Source organism: Corapipo altera, unplaced genomic scaffold (genome assembly GCF_003945725.1).
Source record: "Corapipo altera isolate COAL_440 unplaced genomic scaffold, ASM394572v1 0, whole genome shotgun sequence".
In the NCBI taxonomy this organism is placed as follows: Eukaryota; Metazoa; Chordata; class Aves; order Passeriformes; family Pipridae; genus Corapipo; species Corapipo altera.
The window spans coordinates 26,981,463-27,000,397 of NW_020884872.1; the positions used below are offsets into that span (position 1 = coordinate 26,981,463).

At 35.8% G+C, this 18,935-nt stretch overlaps 1 protein-coding gene across 3 annotated transcripts in view; it reads right to left on the reverse strand.

Annotated features, from left to right (window-relative positions):
- Nucleotides 1-18,935, reverse strand: part of CCDC138 (coiled-coil domain containing 138) — a 36,986-nt gene that overhangs the window by 17,926 nt on the left and 125 nt on the right. For 2 of the 3 annotated variants that reach the window (XM_027640767.1, XM_027640758.1), the window contains exons 2-13: nucleotides 16,889-16,949; nucleotides 16,119-16,257; nucleotides 15,292-15,407; nucleotides 13,369-13,553; nucleotides 12,210-12,368; nucleotides 9,580-9,699; nucleotides 8,095-8,172; nucleotides 7,905-8,015; nucleotides 5,673-5,837; nucleotides 4,774-4,890; nucleotides 3,490-3,682; nucleotides 211-387 (exon numbers count right to left, since the gene is read on the reverse strand). In XM_027640767.1, the coding sequence (XP_027496568.1) occupies nucleotides 211-387; nucleotides 3,490-3,682; nucleotides 4,774-4,890; nucleotides 5,673-5,837; nucleotides 7,905-8,015; nucleotides 8,095-8,172; nucleotides 9,580-9,699; nucleotides 12,210-12,368; nucleotides 13,369-13,553; nucleotides 15,292-15,407; nucleotides 16,119-16,252 (1,555 nt within the window). In that variant the 5' untranslated portion in view covers nucleotides 16,253-16,257; nucleotides 16,889-16,949. Of the gene's footprint in view, nucleotides 1-210; nucleotides 388-3,489; nucleotides 3,683-4,773; nucleotides 4,891-5,672; nucleotides 5,838-7,904; nucleotides 8,016-8,094; nucleotides 8,173-9,579; nucleotides 9,700-12,209; nucleotides 12,369-13,368; nucleotides 13,554-15,291; nucleotides 15,408-16,118; nucleotides 16,258-16,888; nucleotides 16,950-18,935 lie in introns of those variants that run through there. The other variant, XM_027640778.1, reaches the window with a different exon arrangement.

Below are 18,935 nucleotides of genomic sequence, written 5' to 3' on the forward strand. Positions count from 1 at the left end.
CTGAGAGGGAGCAGAAAACACAAGATGACAGAGAAAGAAAATTCAGATGTACGTTTTATGTCTCTAATGAATGTACATGATACAAATGAACATTAACACTACATTAGATCATTTATACATAAGAATCCTGCTGTTTTACATTGTATTTATGCTTACCTCACCTGTTCTTATCCTGATTTTTTTTTTTTTTTTCTAATTACCCCAATTTACCAGATTCCATGGTCATCTGAAGTAATCCATCAAGAGCACTGGAAAGCAGACCTCTACTGGATACTTTTAAGTGACTTAATACAACAGGCACACATTGGTATTCCAAAAATAAGGCCTTCCCTTCATCTGTCTTCAAGTCTACGCGAAGTGAATCAAATGCCTGAGCCAAGTAATCCACTGAAAGATACCAGAATACAGGCAATAAGACCTCTAGAACCATCATTTCATTAAGCAATGTGAACAACTGTTCGACAGTTTCCGTTGCATATACTTAAAAGCTAAATGGTGAAAATATTAAATTTACTTGTCTGTTTTTATTCCTTAACAATTTATTCTGAGTAGAGAAAGACACTATCTACTATGTTTAAGAAAAATATACTTACAAATGTAAAGTCCTGCAAATATTTTGCTTAAGAGGAAAGAAAATATAAGCTGGTACAGTTTGAGACAATGTCAGTTTCAACATCTGGGAAACCTCTATTAAAGGAGTCAATGGCTGATTTGTCTGAGCAGGAGCAACTACTTTCACCAGAGCAACTACTCCCACTCCTTCTATAAAAAGCGGTAGTTTCAGCACATACATTTTATATTCTCATTCATTGTGGAGTCCATTAAATTCTACTAAGAATGAAGATTAAGTGAACCAATCTAATTTCTTAATTTCCTGATGTCAAATTGTCCTCAGTATCTTGGAATGTCGTTGATCATCTGGAGCGCAGAAAATTAAGTAGGAAACAATTTATCCTGCCGCAAAAGTTTAACTATGGTGCCATCTGCTGGATACTGACATTTAAGGGAAAGAAGATGTATGTTCAAATGTGCTACTTTATTGCTAGATCATTAGTGCCATGTGGTCAGAGTGATCAAAATTCATACACAGTGATATCTGACATACGTTTAACATCAGATCATATTTTCCATGTTATAGAAGCCAGCAGTAAAAGGGAACCATGAGAGGCTAAACTGGTTCATTCTAATCGAGATTGTTCATCTGCTTAGGATAAATCAGTCTCGGCAATGACTAGTTTTGGTATTGCAATTCTTCTTGCATTGCTTTTATCAAACATTTCTAGAAATGTGAGTCGCAATTTAAGAATAATTATCATGTTTCACGAAATGTCTTGACTGAAATAGTTTCCTCCAACAGCTGAAATACTGTGTTAGTTCATTAATGATGTCAGGGTGGTCTTCCATCATGTTTAAATCCTGTATTTACTGTAAATACTCTCAACATAAGTCCTGAACAGGTTGTTAAGCATAAAGACAAACTAATCTTCTTAACTATCTAATCCAGAAGCACGACTTCCATGAAAAAGAACACTATTCATTATCTATGCATTTAAAATCTTGGTCTCCCAGTTTAGTGTCAATCAGGGTGCCAGAGATTGCAGTAATTTTGTGATGTCGATCTCTGCTGCCTAAGGAACTGGCCTAATATTCACAATATATTTCATGCAAGAGGCTAAAAAAAATCAGATGACAAAGCAGGCATCTGATTTAGATATTCTGGTATGGGTTTTCAGGTGTACCTTGATAATTAACATCTCTGTAACCTATCTGAATCGCTTTGTGTTATTAGCAGAATAAATGTGTTACTAGTAATGACATTTTAAAATAGAAACCATTCAGAGAATAAAAGATCACAAAAATCAAAGGTAGCATAGAATCATGGAACAATTTAGTTGGAATCTAACCTTCCAGCCTAAAGCAGGACCATTTCTGAGGTTAGGTTAGATTGTTCAATTGTAGACCCACTGAACAGTTACTTGCTATCAAAATGATCTGTGCTTTTAAAATGTCTTTGAAAAGGGAAAAATAAGTGGTTAATATCACAAAGAGTTGGAAAAGAGTTATAAATACATTCATTCTTATGCTGTCCTTGTAAAACGTATTCTTGCAGAAAATCCCAGTTATGCAGCACCACAGTACTGCTAAGTTGTTGCATGTAAGCAGCAATCGCATCTTACACCTGTTCTTGATGGTATATAATTACTTTTCTGCCTAACTTCCACAAAAAGATCTGCAACACCTCTTGTTATCTATTTTCCTTGAAGAGAGAAAAGACTTCATAACTGAAAGGCAGCTGTTAACAAACCAACTGGGAAAACAGTTACTGTAGTCTTTGAGTTATATTTTCCACACTTTTTGTCACACTGCCCAGATACAATCTGATTTGGGTAATCCTGTAGTGTCTACTTTGAAACCTTTATCTTCTCCCTCTCCCATAAGGCACGGAAGACCCAGCTTCCTCTGTTTCTTTGCCAACACTAAATTATATAGGTTTTAAGTAGAAAAATTTTACTTTGCTGTTATACATATCTGCCAGGGTTCTGGGAACAAAGGAAACAGAAAAAATCTCACACTGATGCCCCCCTACACAACCCTCCTGATCCTTTCTGGTTAATAAAAGGCAGAAGAAAGAGCTGAAAGTGATGTAGTTGTTTCAGACAGAATAATCCCCTAACAGGCATTGGAGGCTATATGGACTATATTGTTTAAGAGAATATATCATCTTTTTTTTCCCAAAGAAATAAACACACACAAAAAAATCAAGCGTTAATATATTCAGAAACTCAACTTGATAATAAGTAGCAATTACACTGCATTTAGGATTCAGAGGGGACCTATCAACTCTGTTGCTTTTATGCTGACGGACTCCTTTTGTATAGGTTCATAACAATCACTGAGGCCATTATTGAATTAAAACACTAAGTCAAAGAGAAACCTAATAATAGAAGTCAAAATAAAACATTCCTTTGCATTACTCATCACATCTGCACATACATGAATGAAAAACCTTTAAGCATAATTCAGATTATGCTGAAGTGTTCGAAGAAGTCATATATATATATATATAAAAACTAGAAATGGGGAAGAATTTGTTTAAATAACCAAAGTTAATCTGTAAGTTAATTTTAAAATATCTCAATAAATCAGACTGATCGAAGGTTTTTCTTCTCACAAAAGTGAACACCACTCTCTATGTCAAAAGGACAAAGAAAGAAAACAGTTTGACAGAATTATCAATGTCTCTTTTCCCCTTCTTCAGAAATGCTGACTGATCTAACAAGTCATCATATTAAAAGGAACACATAAACTCAAACATGAAATGAATAATAGCAAGATTCATACATATTTTGCTTCACAAGGTAGCCAAACTCAAGTAAAAGCACTTTTCACTAATAAAGTATAACAGACTCTATAGTATCATTGAAATGCTTTTTATCCAGGCACATGACTGAAATAAATAAATTAAAATAAAAAAAAATCTTAATTTACCTTGTGTCACTGTTTTAAGCACAATTAAAGTTGACACAAATCTCAAAGGCATATAGGAGCTCTTAAAAAAAGCTGCTGATTTTGATTTACTCTCTATAGACTGTTCAGAAGAGCCATGTGGGTTTCCCTTGCTCACTATGCCTTTGAAAATATCTTCGCCCAGTCTCCTCATTGTTGATCTCATTGTTGCATGCTGTTTCAAACAGTGCACAGAGTTAGTTTAAACATTAAAACACATCGAAATCCTGTGTACTATACAGTGATATATATGTTCCCCATGTGATTAAATATTAAGTAGCAAATTGTTTGACCACATATTGGAATATAATCTGTATAGACAATGCTGTTTTGTGTTCCAAAGGCAGCTGAACAACACTATCACGGTGCCATATCAACACATAGTTCATCAAGAGACTAATTAGTGAGGGCCTTGGATATGCTGACATTATTTAAGTTGCCTCTGGTTCTAGAAGTTCAGTTTCAGCCAATTCTGTTTTGTAAGGCTGCCTGAAGTTACATCCTATAAAACCATTCACAGAATCAAGGTCTAAATATGAACCTTAAGAATACTGTACAGGTAGTATCTATTAGACTTTTCGTCATAAAGAAATACTACCTCAGAATCAAACTTCACAATATGCTCATTTAAAATATAGTTACTTATTAGCACCAAACACAACACCTTAGTATTCTATTGAATTTAAACTCAGGATATTTACAAAGTTTCTATCTTTTGATTCAGTAAAAGCACTATTGACAGCACTATGCTGAGTCTTTACAGTGTGGCTACTATCTTTTTCTTTATTATACTGCTACATATTTTCTTACAGCACTTTAGTCAAAGAGTGCAAGGAATGTCTTGTGTTTAGACACCAAGCAGAGAACAGAAACAAACAAAATTTCTTCACTGCTTTGCCACACACTTCAATCAATTTCAACAAATCTCATGCATAAAGTGCATCTGAAAGTACTGCCTTTTCTAGTGCAAGTTTGGTAACTACATATGCAAAAATTTCTGATGTGCTTAGAAATCACAACAGAGATCACATACTTACGAACACTGTATTTAGATACACAATGCCAAATTTAAATTTAACTTGATTTTTTTTGATTTGGCATCTATCTGTGTTAAACACTAAGAATTTATACTTTACAGCAGTTTCTTTTCTATATACGACCTGAAAACTTCCACTTTTCATATGTATTTAAAATGCAAAATCCATTAATACCTTCTGTGAATTTAGTTATTAAAAAAACATAATGCAAGAGGACTACTTGTTTTACCTGTACATCAGTGTCTAGTTGTCTTATAGACCAGTAAATAAATTTAATTATAGGCATGTGTAGTTTAGAATTCACATATGGCATCCACTGGAGTTGCTCAGTAGCTATAGGCAAAAGCTGTAAAAATACACAAAAGTAGAATTACATGCAGTATATAAAACTATTCTATAAGCTAACTGTAAGTGAAACCAAAACAAACTTCTTAACTTTTTTTTTGAGTTTTCTCTTGTAATCTGACAGATTACATATGCAAATACTTTCTGGGCAGATCCAGTAAAGGTAACAGAATTATATGCATACATAGATTTTAAATTTTACAGAGGTTTACATGCAAAAGTGGATATACATGTGAGCTCAATCTCAGGAAATCCAACCCCAGTGGCTATAAATCTTTTATATAATGAAGAAATACAACAGAAATGGATTTTCTGAATATTTCACTGATTTCTAAATCATGGTATCACCAGACAGAAAACAATAAAAGTGCTGAAAGTACAGGAAAGCATCACCTTTTATCAGTCATAAATTGAAACATTAATATCTAAATAGGCATAAAAATATTTTAAATTTGACCTGTTAATCTCCTTGAAAGAGAGGAATTACATACAGTATCACACATAAAAAAAGAAGTATCAACCGAAAGAAGTGACTAGAAATAAAATGCTGAAACTCTCATCTTGAGACTGAACACCACACTTTTTATTAAAAATTATCTGTATGCTTTACAAATGACAATGTATCTATTGTATCTCACTGCTGGAATGAATACTGACTTATTAACAGTGATTTTGTTCTAATTACATGCTGACCTGTTATACTCTAAGACTTAATCATTTAACACCCTCCCCCCCAGAAATGTGAAACATGTTAACACAACCAAACAACCCAAACCCCTTTACCTTCATACACTTTTGCCGAGTAGAGGGTTTTTCTGAGCTCTGGGTAACTGTAAGTTTATAACTGTCCTCTCTTTCTTCTTGTGGTTTTATTTTGCTAAGATGCTGGTCTGAGATCCAATCCATAAGAAAACTTAAGAGCTCATAAACTTGTGAATTCAATGGTAGCTGTAATACATCCATAACATCAGATATTTCAGCTTCCAAGTTAATGATTTTTCTAAGCCAAAACAGTAACAGACTGAAACACATGAGAGTACATTTGTTATGAAATATTATGCATAATATAAAGGATGACAATTTTATGCCTGATAAAATCTTGGAGGTAAGTTACTGTATAGGGAGCCCATGGAAAACATATTCAAGTAGACAGTGATCTTGAACAGGCCACGTGTGCTCTGCTGGGCCTTGTACCTAGGGCTTGAGAAGCCTGCATATTATTAATATGGAACTTACAATATCACTGGGAAAGGTGAACTGTATGTGGATCAAGGGTTGGAAGGTGGCAATCCTGACTGGGAGACTACTGTACATAAAAGAGTCAGAGATAACATCACAGTTAACCTGAGTAGGTGCAGCCTGAGCTGTGCTGCACAGATCAATCGACTGCACAGTTTATCCTGTGCTTGGCTGCAGGATAAAATCAGGCAGCTCCCAAGTGGAACTGCTTATCACGCCTCCTGCCTGGCCTTGCCCTTGTCTAAAAAGGCAACAAGTTCTTCTCCTGTGAACATGCTTCACGAATAGAGCTGTTATCTTGCAAGAAAATTATGTAATTCTTGAATGGTCAAAGAGGAGGAACTTCTCTCAATGGACAGGAGCAGCTCGGCATGCCCTGGGAAAAATCCACCCAAGCTCCACCTGATGCTGCTCAAACACAGGGTTCCCAGCATCTGAAGGGACACAAGATTTACGTGCTGTCTTTATTCCTCCTCTGACTCTGTCTTATTAAAATAACCTTTTAATTAAGCCATTTGTTGTCAGGCCTTTCTTCCAGAGACCCAGAAGGAATCCTGCAGCATTTTTCTCTCTGTCTCACACCTCCCTCCCCAGTGCAGGACAGGCACTATTTGTGATCGTTTCTGGGTGTAAAAAAAATAATTTATTTTATACTTGGACAAATGGTAGTCAAACACCTTGGAAAAAAAATTCACATAAAAAAATCACTCCATTTTATAATTCTGGACAAATGAACTACAGGAGAAAGCAGGTCTTTAATGTCCTTTGCATGGGGAAATTCTTATCTCAACACACTAGACCTACTTTGCTTTATTTCACACAATTTACTGTTGTTAAAATTTAACTGGGCAACTAGCATTGTTAAAAAATCAACAAAAACGTTTTGAAATTGTCATTCTGGTTGTACTACAGATACCTGAAGACAGGCTGTACAAACAGTTCTATAAAGACTTTAAAAGTTTTCTTCTATCTACCTTCAGATAACTGTTTTCCTCTTCTATCAGAACTGTAATTACTGATACTATTTGTATTACACTTGCAACCAAAGTATGTTAAAACCTATGTAAAGAGAATTTGTTGGCTATATATGCAGCACAGTCTTAAAGGCACCCAATATATCAGTTAAGTATGATGGTGTGAATATCTCTTTTTCATTTCACAGTTCACTTGCTACTAAATGGAACTACACGGAGAAAGAAAGCATTTCATGAAGTGTTATAAGAAGTAAGGAAACAAAGATGATTGTTTTGGAACTGTGTATGAACACTGCATTTATTCTCTTTCCCCCATTAAAGATTATTTCTCCAAAATATAACATTTTGTTGAGAAGATTCTTTATCAGATACTTCTGACTGACTACTTTTTGCCTGGTGTTATTCATAAGGACAGTGCTGTGCTGTACGGCAGCAATAAGCAGAAGAAGTTTAAGATTTTCTCTGACACAGCAAAAGAAATCTGTTAAAGTGGAAGCAGGTTATAATTCTAATTGGTAGATGAAAGATGACATGACAGGAAGTGGAAAGCATACCAAATAAATAAAAATATACACACATACTATTGACATATGCAATATGAAATCCAAGACACATTTTTAGCAACAAACTTCATTCTTTGTTAACTGTGTTTTCTCCCAATATAATGTCTCTTCTCTTATAATTAATTTACTCGTAAAACAAAATTGGAAGCTACATTTTCTAATTTCCAGTAGATACACAGAGAACGTTATGCTGCCTAATGCCTTTCGAATGAAAACAGAGACTTTTGCTCAATTCTTACCTTAGTGATTTTTGATGTTACCATCACTTTTTCCTGTTTCACAGGTTTGCTTTGTTGCATCACTTGACATATATTGTCAGACTTCCGTATTATTGAAAATTCATGCTTCCTCTACAACAAAATATAACAATGAATTACATTTCACTGATTACCTATAAAAGAAGCAGGTACATGTAAGAACAAACCTTACCTGTAGGTTTTCTAAACGTGCTTGTACTTTTCGTGCTTGACCTTCCAACTTCTTGTTCAGCTCAGTTACATCACTTACCTGAAAGAATCAGAAAATATTAAAGTATCTGTAAATTCAAAACTGAATTCTTCACCTAATTATCACAATGAAATAATTTGATACTGCTGTTGAGTAGCTAAATTATTTAAGTTCAATTTTTTTCTTCTCAGCATGTAAAGTGAGAGAAACATAATCATCATACACCTCCCTCAACAAATCACAGAATCACAGATTGGCTGAGGCTCAAGAGCACTTCTGGAGGACATCTGGTCCAACCCCCCAGCTCAAGCTGGGCCACCAAGAACTGGTTGGCCAGGACTATGTCCAGACAGCTTTTGAACAGCCCAAGGTTTGAGATTCTAACACGTCTCTGGGCAACCTGATAAGACAGCAGCAGTAGCTCTCTATTGACCTGCAGCCCAACCTTTCAGTGTGAAGGGGAAGAATAAGCACTACAATATCATCCTAGGTTTACAGGTACTTCACATCTTTTCATGAAGAAGTGACAAAAATGGAGCACATATTTCAAGAATGGTACAATTGTCTTGTTAATGGGGAAGGTGAAAGTTTTTTTCTCTGCAGAATGAGACAGTTACTAATATACTACAGAAACAGTTTGCTCGGTGAGAAAAGATGAGGGAAAGTGTAACCACCATTTAAATATAAGAAACATGCCCTATGCATACAACAACAAACAGCATAATTATCACAGAAGCCCTCACTTTGCAAAGAAATGCAAAGATTTAGCAGTGAGAGGAAATAACGAGACAGATGTGTTGCACCAGAACCATCAACGTTCTAGGAGTTAAGTCTGACCTTCTCTAATGGAAAGAATAAGGCCCTGCTGTAGATTTTTACTGTACTTCAATTTATCAGAACAGGTATTAATTCAATGAATAAACAATGATCAAACAGTTTAGATAGCAATTTGCACATCAGCATTTTAGATCAGACTTGACAGCCAAGTGAAACAAATTCCTACTCTGTGTATTACTATGAAACACTATCTCAATATAAAAACTGAGAAAATACTGCCTTAATTTGCAAAAATAACTAAAAATACTGAGCAAACACAGAGTTAGAAATTTTTTTTTTAATAGAATCAGCAGAGCCAATCAGCACAGGGTAGATACTATTAAGCCATAAAATACTTTCTCTCCATCCACCCTCAATCTGCTTCAGAAGATATGGATTTGCCCTTCCTAACAATTAGTTGTTCCTAGTGGGTCAGAGGAATAAGTTCAATATTTTTTATACTGTAAAAGATCAGAAAGGTTAAATTTCAAGTACTAGAAAAACATGCAGGAAGTATTTTCAGTCACTCATACAATTCTTGTCTTACAGAAACAAAAAATCAGCAATTTTGCTAACTAGAGTTGCTTGAAGATTTACAGTTATTGACTATAACTTGTAAAATTTTCTGTAGCAGGAAATAATTAATTTTACCTGTTTCCTCAAAGAGTCATTCATTTCCCTCAAGGTGTCAAATGATGACTTCAGCCTCCTATTTTCTTTAGTTATTTCTCTCAAGGCTTCTGTCAGCTGTTTAACTTCTGCCTCATGTCGCTAGAGAAGTACCAAATTTAAAAACATGATTTAAAAAGGACTATTCTAAAAACACCAAGCTCCACTTTAGTGTTAAAATAATAGGACAGACTTTCAAATACCAAGTTTGTCATTCTGCATGGTCAAATAGTGAGAAAAACAACATCTGTACTGCGTGTTAAGAAGGATCTATATAGAAACAGAGAGCAACATGCACAGACTACAGCTCCTATTCTTTCCAGATTCTACTAAAACCAGACTATATATATATATGTATATGTATATTATATGCATATTTCCCAGACAATTCAGATGTGGGAAATGTTTGTGAACTAAAATCAATGAAAAAGCTTTTATTTACAGTTCACTCAATTACAAAAAGTTGTGATTGTGTTTTGAGGTTTCAACTACTTTTTTGGCTTTGCTCACTCTCAATTATGCAGAGCAAGAAACTAATCCTTATGCCTTTTAGACTAACACTCGGGTTTACAACATAAGCATATGAATTGTTAACTACGACTTGCATATCCACTGCCATTCTTCTCTTTCCCCTGAAACTTGTTTTAGATTTAATCTTCTCTGGTCACCAGGGCACCTCTAAGTACCTCAGATTTGATAAAACAGTAAGGTTTTATTTTACTGAAAATATTCCAGCTATATATACATACTATCTTTCATTTCTCTCCTTCCATGAGTTCACTATTCTTCATTCACCTACTTGATCTCTACTTTTCTATTTCCAGTCATATCCTCTCTCCCTACATGTGCAAATGACAAAAATAAAGGACTGTAGAAATTTAAAGGATGTAAGTCCTGAAGAGATCCACCTCTGTATTTCTGCTTGGAAATTCAGTAATTCCCATTCCAGCTGTACAGAGAACCAACTACGGTTCCTCTTTTCCTCAAATGTTGCTCTTCTTCAGCCAATAGGGATCAGAACAGTTGTGGGCAAGACATTCTTGTCTAAAGCACCTACACATATTTGCCTAAGAAGACACAGAATCATAGAATCATTAAGGTTGGAAGAGTGAGTCCAACCATTAACCTAACACTGCCAAGTCCACCACTAAACCATGTCCCTATGTGCCACATCTACATGTCTTTTCATACCTCCAGAGATGGTGACTCCAGCACTTCTCTGGGCAGCCTGTTCCAATGCTTGAAAATCCCCTAGGTGAAGAAATTATTCCTAATATCCAATGTAAACCTTCCCTGGTGCAATTTGAGGTTGTTTCCTTTTGTCCTCTCATCTGTATGAAATGACAGATCCCCTTTCCATACCAATAAACATACAGATGCTGCCAACATATAATGCACCCTCTTATGGAATCTTAAGGAATGTTTCACTTCTGTTTTCTACATACACAGTTAACAGCTTTACTTGAAGTTCATAACCAATTCAGTTGTTAAGCCATAGGGTTGCAGGTGATGCTAGGATGTCTAACCCACCCACTCCCATAATCAAATCAGGTGGTGTCATCTGTATTTTAACCAGCTATACCATTTCACTCCTGCCAGATGCTTGTCTCCCCTGTTCTTAAGTTATCCAATACTAGGAACACCACAGTCTTGCCAATCTCCCTGTTCATATGCTTAACTGCTTTTGTTACATCTAGTTTTTCAGCCTTTTTTGTAGCTGAAGACTGGCACATTCACTCTCAATTCATTCTGTGTGTTTAGCCCATGCACCCACTTATCATCCTCTGTTTCTGTTGCTGATATTTCTATTCAAATGCAATACTGTACACTCAGGCCTTGTGAACAGTATACTTTTTTCAGATACTACCCTCTGGCACCCTTTCCTCCTTTTTAACATGTAGTTTATCCTCCCTCAACAGCTTGTGGGAAAGGTTTACTTGCACACTTCAAAGAAATTTAATTTCTCAGCTTCTGGTTTTGACACAAAGTACATGTTTAAGTATTTCTCTTGGAGACCTCCTGGATAATAACTAAAACTTTTCACAAGACTTAAATTCAATTGCAAACACTCTCAAGAACAGTGTTACTAATAAGTACCTCTTCTTACAGCAAAATCATACCATTTCATTTCTTTCCACACCCCCAAAGTTAGGTTGATCTTCCTCTGAACTTCTTGAGCCTTTGGTTGCTAATGCCCTCTGCAATAGGTGTTATGTCCATAAGGTCTCAATGTGTCTTAAAGCCTTCGCAAGGAAATCCATTTTGACTACAGCTAATGCAAAAATACTCATTTACATACAATTACAGATAGACCAAATTTTTTTCTCTAATACTGGTTGCATAGCTGTCACTACTTTAGAAATAAGTGACCTCTTTTTTCTAACTTGTAACAGTAACATGTACTAATACATCAGACAACTAAATGCACCATTCTGAAACAGGAGTCATACAAAAATCCTAATAACATTGTTCAGTACTTTCTATATGAATCTTTCCTTTAATCACTTTAAGAAATAAGCAGTATTTCCAGCAAACATGTGATGGCTTAAGACAACTATAAATAAATTATATGGTATGCAGAGCAGTATCTATCATCAAATATATTTTTTTACCTCTTTTATAGCTCCAAATTTTGTGTGAACTTCTTTTTCAACACCTCTTATTTTAGCCAAAGCTGCCTCATGTTTAAAAAGCAAGGCTTCTCGTTCTGTTAGACAACGCTCTTGTTTCTGGAGTTGGAGAGCATACTCCTGCTGTGCTGAACTTTCTCTCTGTATCAAGAAAAAAATGTTGAAACTACTTTAAAAACCTAAGAAGTTGTCACAAATTATACTGCATTTGAATTTTTGGCCCAGAAACATGCTTAGCTTTTTGTGAAATTATAGTGTTAGATAAGAGCTTACTAACACAAAGTATCCTGATGGCCATCTATGTTCAGTTTCCTCACATGTCAACCCAAGTGACTGATGTGCGTTGGGATGGCTCAGCCTCCCAAAATACAAAATTCAACTCTATATTGTTGCTCAAGTATAAATCCAGACAATTAAACTTTGGCTTTTGCTTCCAAAATGTTTGGATAATAATATTAACAGTAAGACAGAAGAGAGTCTGATGTGACTGTCTATGCTGAATACTAGATTTATTGTTTCTTCAATTAGTAGGAAGCATCCCTGAAAAAGTGGTGAGGGATAAAAAGATACAAAATTCTTTTTATCTCATATGGTGCAAAAGACAGTCACATCAGGGAATCTAGCAGAAGCTTAGGAACTCTTACAGAGTAAAACCACATAGGAGGTTCTTCTGTTAGTAGCCTAGGCCTGCTGGAGATGGACTGGTGGGATGAATTGAGGGTTTTTGCAGGAGGCCATGAAGGTAAGTGCTCTAGAATGCATAGAGTCAGAAGAACAGTTTTAGATGCTCTCAAGAGAAGCAACAGTTGTGGGTGCTTCCCTCCATGTCCATAGTGTGTTACAAGACAGTAGAAGCACTGTGTTCAAACTCCCTCAAGCTGAATCTACCCACCTACCTGACCTACCCATAATCAAGTCAAAGCACCATTACCAAATCAATGAACTAATTTAGGAAAAGAGGCATATGAAGACAGAGGTTTAGTATATAATTAATTGTGATTAGTATAAAGTAATAGCACTAAGTAATAGCTTTAATACATAGGCAAGTTTTACTATCTACATAATTTCTCACTTCTTTATCAAAAGTAAGAATCTTCATAACATTATTCAACAAAAATTTTTAGGCTATTCCAGTTCCTACCTGGAGTTTCTGATGTATGACAAATAATTCATCATAAATTTGACTGATGTGAGGTGGTATTAAGCCTTGGCTATTGCATGCCTCAGCATCAGTTCCCCTCACAATTTTCTTTAACAAGCCACTGCCAATATTTTGGTTGCTATTTTCTTGTGTAGTTGCAGCCAAATGAGATGGTAAGGTATGGCCTGTGGACAGGAAAAAAAACATTTTACACTAAAAAATCAGTCCTAGCTAAATAATTATATGACTGTTGTATAAAACCATCAAAAATGTATTTTAGGAATAAGTATAAAGCAAGATGTATCAAAATGTGAAAGTAATCTAAAGAATTACGGAGAATTGCTCAAAGCAGTGTTACACAATTTGTTTGAACTGATCAGGAATCAATGGAGTTTTATAAGTAAAACTATGCCCTCCACTGCAATACAGAAATCCCAGAGATATCTGTATAGAAATTATGCACAGATCGAGTCATTGTGTCACCAGAATCTCCTATTATTTTTGTAAGGGCTTCAGGCAAGTGATTTCCTGACAACTAGACCTTAGGCTGACACCTAAGTTAACAGCAGAAGACTTAAAAAACTACTGGACATCACATGAGAAACTGTTCGATGTGACAGATTACAGCTGATGAAAGATGCAGATGGCACAATGAGGAATGGCTGGATTTCACAAATAGTCAAATGGACAAAGTTCACAGATAACTGAAGGGAAGTATTGGGATCTTTTTGGGGAGAGACATCTTGCAAGGTGAACTGCACCTAAGTACCACATCAGGATAAGATTACCTAGGTAACAGTATCAGAAATACTAACTAGGTACTTTGCTGGTTTTTGCCTGGGATAGAGCTATGGTTTGGATTTGTGCTGGAAACAGTGTTGATAAATCAGGGATGTTTTAGCTATTGCTGAGCAGGGCTTGCACAGCATCAAGGCCTTTTCTGCCTCTCACCCCATCACACCCCACCAGCGAGGGGGCTAAGGGTGGGACAAAGAAAGGACAGCAGACTCCAACACCATACAGTGTCATGCTCAGCACATAAAGCTAGGGAAAGAAGGAGGGAGGCAGGGACATTCAGTGTGGTGGTGTTTGTCTTCCCAAGTCACCATTACATGTGGTGGAGCCCAGCTTTCCTGCAGGTGGCTGAACACCTGCCTGCCCATGGGAAATGGTGGATGAATTCCTTGTTCTGCTTTGCTGGAGTGTGTGGCTTTCGCTTTACCTATTAAAGTGTCTCCATTGACAGCTCCAATGATCTGTTCTGCCTGGCTTCTGAGATTCCTTTTAGCCACTTTGGAGTTGGTTGTCTGTCTGTTTCCACTTTTTCACACACTTTCAAAAGAACATATCAATGCTCTTCTAAACCTAAAACTCTCCACAAGAGAGGGCTACACTGATTCACAAACTCCTCTACTTGCATTTTCAAACATTTTCAGTGAATGTTTGGTCCCTGTTACAACATTGTAGCTAGAATTTCCTTGGTTAGTTGAACAAAGGCAACACTACCTGTTGCTAGTTTTTCCATCCTTAGACTGACAAAAACCATCTGAGTTGTAGTATCTGTTAATGTAGCTAGCTACTTAAAGCAAAATAAAGCAAAACAAACACACAAACAAAAATCCAAAACCCAACTTGTTTCTTCATTTATATTATAACGTCAGCTGGCAACCAGTTTCATAAAAGGTTGATCTCTTTTTTTAAAAATTTATGTTAGTATTTCTTCAAGTGCATCTGGACCTCCTAAAATAAGTCTAAAGGAGTTACTCATATTTATGTGAAAGGTTAAATCCCCCCACCTAAAATACATTTTAGTTGATTGTTGTATTTCTGAATTGAATAGAAATATATTTACTAGAAAGTTTTTAAAATTACATTATACTTCACACAGAGTTGCAAGAATATGTAAAATTAAATATTTATTACCTGTTTCCATGTATATAGCTGTATTTTGAATTGCATCAGTTTCAGAGCAAATAATGGACCTTTCTTCTATTTCTAGACCATTTGAGTCACAAAAAGAATCTTGTTCATCATCAAAACTAAAAATACAAAATAGTAATAATTTTAAATTACTCAGTTCCTTTCTAATGTGCTACATAACTGAGCACTGAGAGAAGGCTGCATAAAAAGGCAAACATTGCTCAATGTACGACTTTGATATTTGACTAATAACAAATAGCAGAGTTAAATCATTTGGATGGAAGGCATTATTACTCACAAGACTCTAACCACAGCAATTAGTAGTGTTTCTGACTTAAAAGTAGTAGCAATAACTAGGATTTTCATGTTGTAAGCACATGTATATGACAGGTAAAAACAACACTCTTCTCTCATCACAAACAACCAAATTTCTGGAAAATTAAAAATAATTGCCCCCTTTTTATATTATATTTTTCATATTTGGTGTAAAAAAGCTCTGAGAAGTAATTTTTTTGCTTTTGGAATCAAATTACCTCTAAAAAAACATAAATCTGCTTATCAGTCTGGGCTATTTGCTTTCCTCCTAGTTAATTTTTTATCACCTAGTTCAGTTTTTATCATCCCTGTATCCCATTAGCAATTTCAACATGTACACATCAGACCAAAAAGTGAGACAGTACTGCTCATAAAAATCAACATCCACATTATCTCATAAGTTGGCCACAAACAATTCTTTACTCAAGAATACAAGAACCTTAACTTTTGCACAGTCCAAATGTATTGTTTACTCATGGTTTATCTGGATGATGAGAGGAACTGAAAACACCTACTACCAATCCCGGTCTTTAAAACTTTTTAGGAAATCACTAGATCTGATGCTTTTCTCTCTTCCAGTTGCAGTAAATTCTGACTCTAAAGAACAACTTGACAGAGAAATAGCTGTGTTTTCCAGTGAGCTGTCCATGTCACCTGCAATACATAAAATTTTTATCATTTTATTTTGCATTTGAGAAGTTGACATTAAGAAATCAACAAGGGCTTATTAGGAGTGCTTGCCACGTAATCATGTAAGTTTAAGAACCAAAACCACTACTGATGCAGCTTGACAAATTAAGAATTATAAAAGCTTAAACTATAGTAAGAATTATTTAGCATTCATACCAGATTTGTCTTTCTGAAGTTTTAGAGCTTGCCTGCATATACTAGTTTTTCTGTAACCGAAGTCTGAAAAATAAATTGTTTTAGTCTGCTGTCCACATGCACCAGCAATGTGTTTCCAAAAAAGCTCAAATGCATTCTAAATATTAAACATTTATGTATCTTTAAATTAAAGCTAAATATATGCATTATGAGGTGGACTGCTACCAACTAAGTCAAGCAGGCCTTAAAAACAAACAGGTTGTTTTAAAGAATCCTTTGTGTTCTTTACTCCAGTGTTAATATTCCCAGGCTGGCTCCCAAGTGTCACAACCCCCTGATCAAGAATATCTACCTATCTGAAATGCAAAATACTTTAATAAGTTTAGGAACCATACTCTAGTATATAGCTCTAGTATATATTTTCCCTAAAAAAGATCAATGCACCATTGCTTGGTATTACCTTTGTATACTAAGGAGTTTCCACTTTTACAGTTGTTATGCAGTGCTCCCAAGAGGCAATCCTACAAGAAAACACAAAACCACTGTAATCTAGCAAGAATTTTCACAGAAAATGTATGTTACAACTTAGTTGTTTAACAGTTACAACTCCTTGTGACAGAATTCTTACTACAAACCACTAGCTTTGAAAAGGAAGTGGGTTTTTCTTCAATATATAAACGTGGTCCTCACCTCATACTAATGTAAAGAGGCAAATATATTCCCTACAGTCTAATAATTAAATATTCATAGTGTTATATGTTAGAATATTTGAGCCTAAAATTTGAGCATATAAAGCACAATGAAGACGGTAACATAAAATAAAGGCATGAAAGTAGAACTAGGTAATTACAGAAACAGTGCCATCTACCTTCATACCTAGGCTTTTTATGCCAAAGTTTCCTGTTCTACTTTTTCTTACTATCTTGTAACTACATACTAAGAAAGTGAATGACAGAAGGTTTATGCTATAAGTAAAATCAATTAAATGTACATTAGAAGATACTGAAAATATCAGACTCAAGGTAGTTCTCATCATCTCAGTTGTTTCACTGCACCTCTCTGCTGTGTTCTAAATCAAGTGATCAACTGCTGTAATTTCTTGTACTTAAATTCCCACTTTCTAATGAAATAACCCACAAACAAATGCAACACTTTCTTCCTTGCAAGCATTACACTTTAAAGTCTCAGTGACAGTCTTTTAAACATAAGTGTTCAAAATTATTTTCTCTTGAAGCACAGTTCTGTAATTCAAGCAGAATATTCCCCAAGAAAAACACAATCTAGAGCACCATAAAATGCTAGTCATGTTGTAAATCCTTCTGAAGAAACTAACAGCATACAGCCTGATTTTAGCTGCGAAACAACTCAAATCTTCACATCACATTTGGGACAGTTCTGGATCCTAAAATGTCAAGTCACACTTCCTCAGAAAAAAAAGGCTGGGTTTTGCAGTCATTTGACGATTCCCAGGACCAACCTGATATCCCAGTACAACTGTGTGTCTAGCTCAAACCCAGCTTTCAATCTCTCCCAATCTGTGGTTGCTCATGGATATTTCCCAACATATGACTTCCTTTGCAGCATGAGTTTGAATTTGTTTCAGTGAAAGACAAACAGAATTCAGGCAAAACAAAGGTTCCAGGCCAGTAAGTATTCCTTTTATGAATTATCAAAAGCTTTTGAAACACTAGCAGGAGGGAGGGGTCTTTGCTGCTGGATTTTTAAGCAGATCAGTTTCCCAATCCACTGTGCAAATCCATAAATATTTATGTGAACACAAGGAAACAGAAGAACCACAGTCCAGTTCCCTCATTCGTATCAGCGTAAAGAACCTTAGCATTCTCTAGTGTAAAATAATATTGTTGTACTTCGCCAAGGGAACGATACCCATCATAATTCACTGCCTGGTCAGCGCAGTAGTCTCTCATGAACTACGGGTTTGATTCTCCTCTGACTGACTAGGTATGGAACACTTTCCTGCTCTCTGACAACAGAGCTAATCACTAGGCTTCACAAAAAAAATCACAAACACTCCTAACGCATTCTAAGGAAGGCTGCCAATTGCTGTGGCTGAAGAGGATAAGAAGTTACTTATCCTATTATATATATTTCATACGTGCTTAGCAGACTACTTCTAAGACCATTCACATATGATCTTACTCAAGTGGAAGGCACCAGAAGGTTTTACGCAAAAAATAAACGTCTTGGTAATGCATAAAATTTGGAATTGTAATTTTCAGGGAAATTTCCACATCAGGCAAGGATGACTCTTCCGCACTTCTACTGTAAGGCAGTTACAGCACGCGGGGGTAGGACAAGAAAGAACACATAACCTCCCCAAGTCTGTTTAAACCCCACTTTTGTCCCTCAGTGCAGGGATATGCAACACCGCGGTGTTCACAAAGAACCCTACGGAAGGAACACAGTTCCCCGCTACAGCCCTCTCCTCCAAGCCCCTCGGGAACGCGGCGAGGAGAAACGGATTTCCTTCTCTCCCTCCCCCCAGG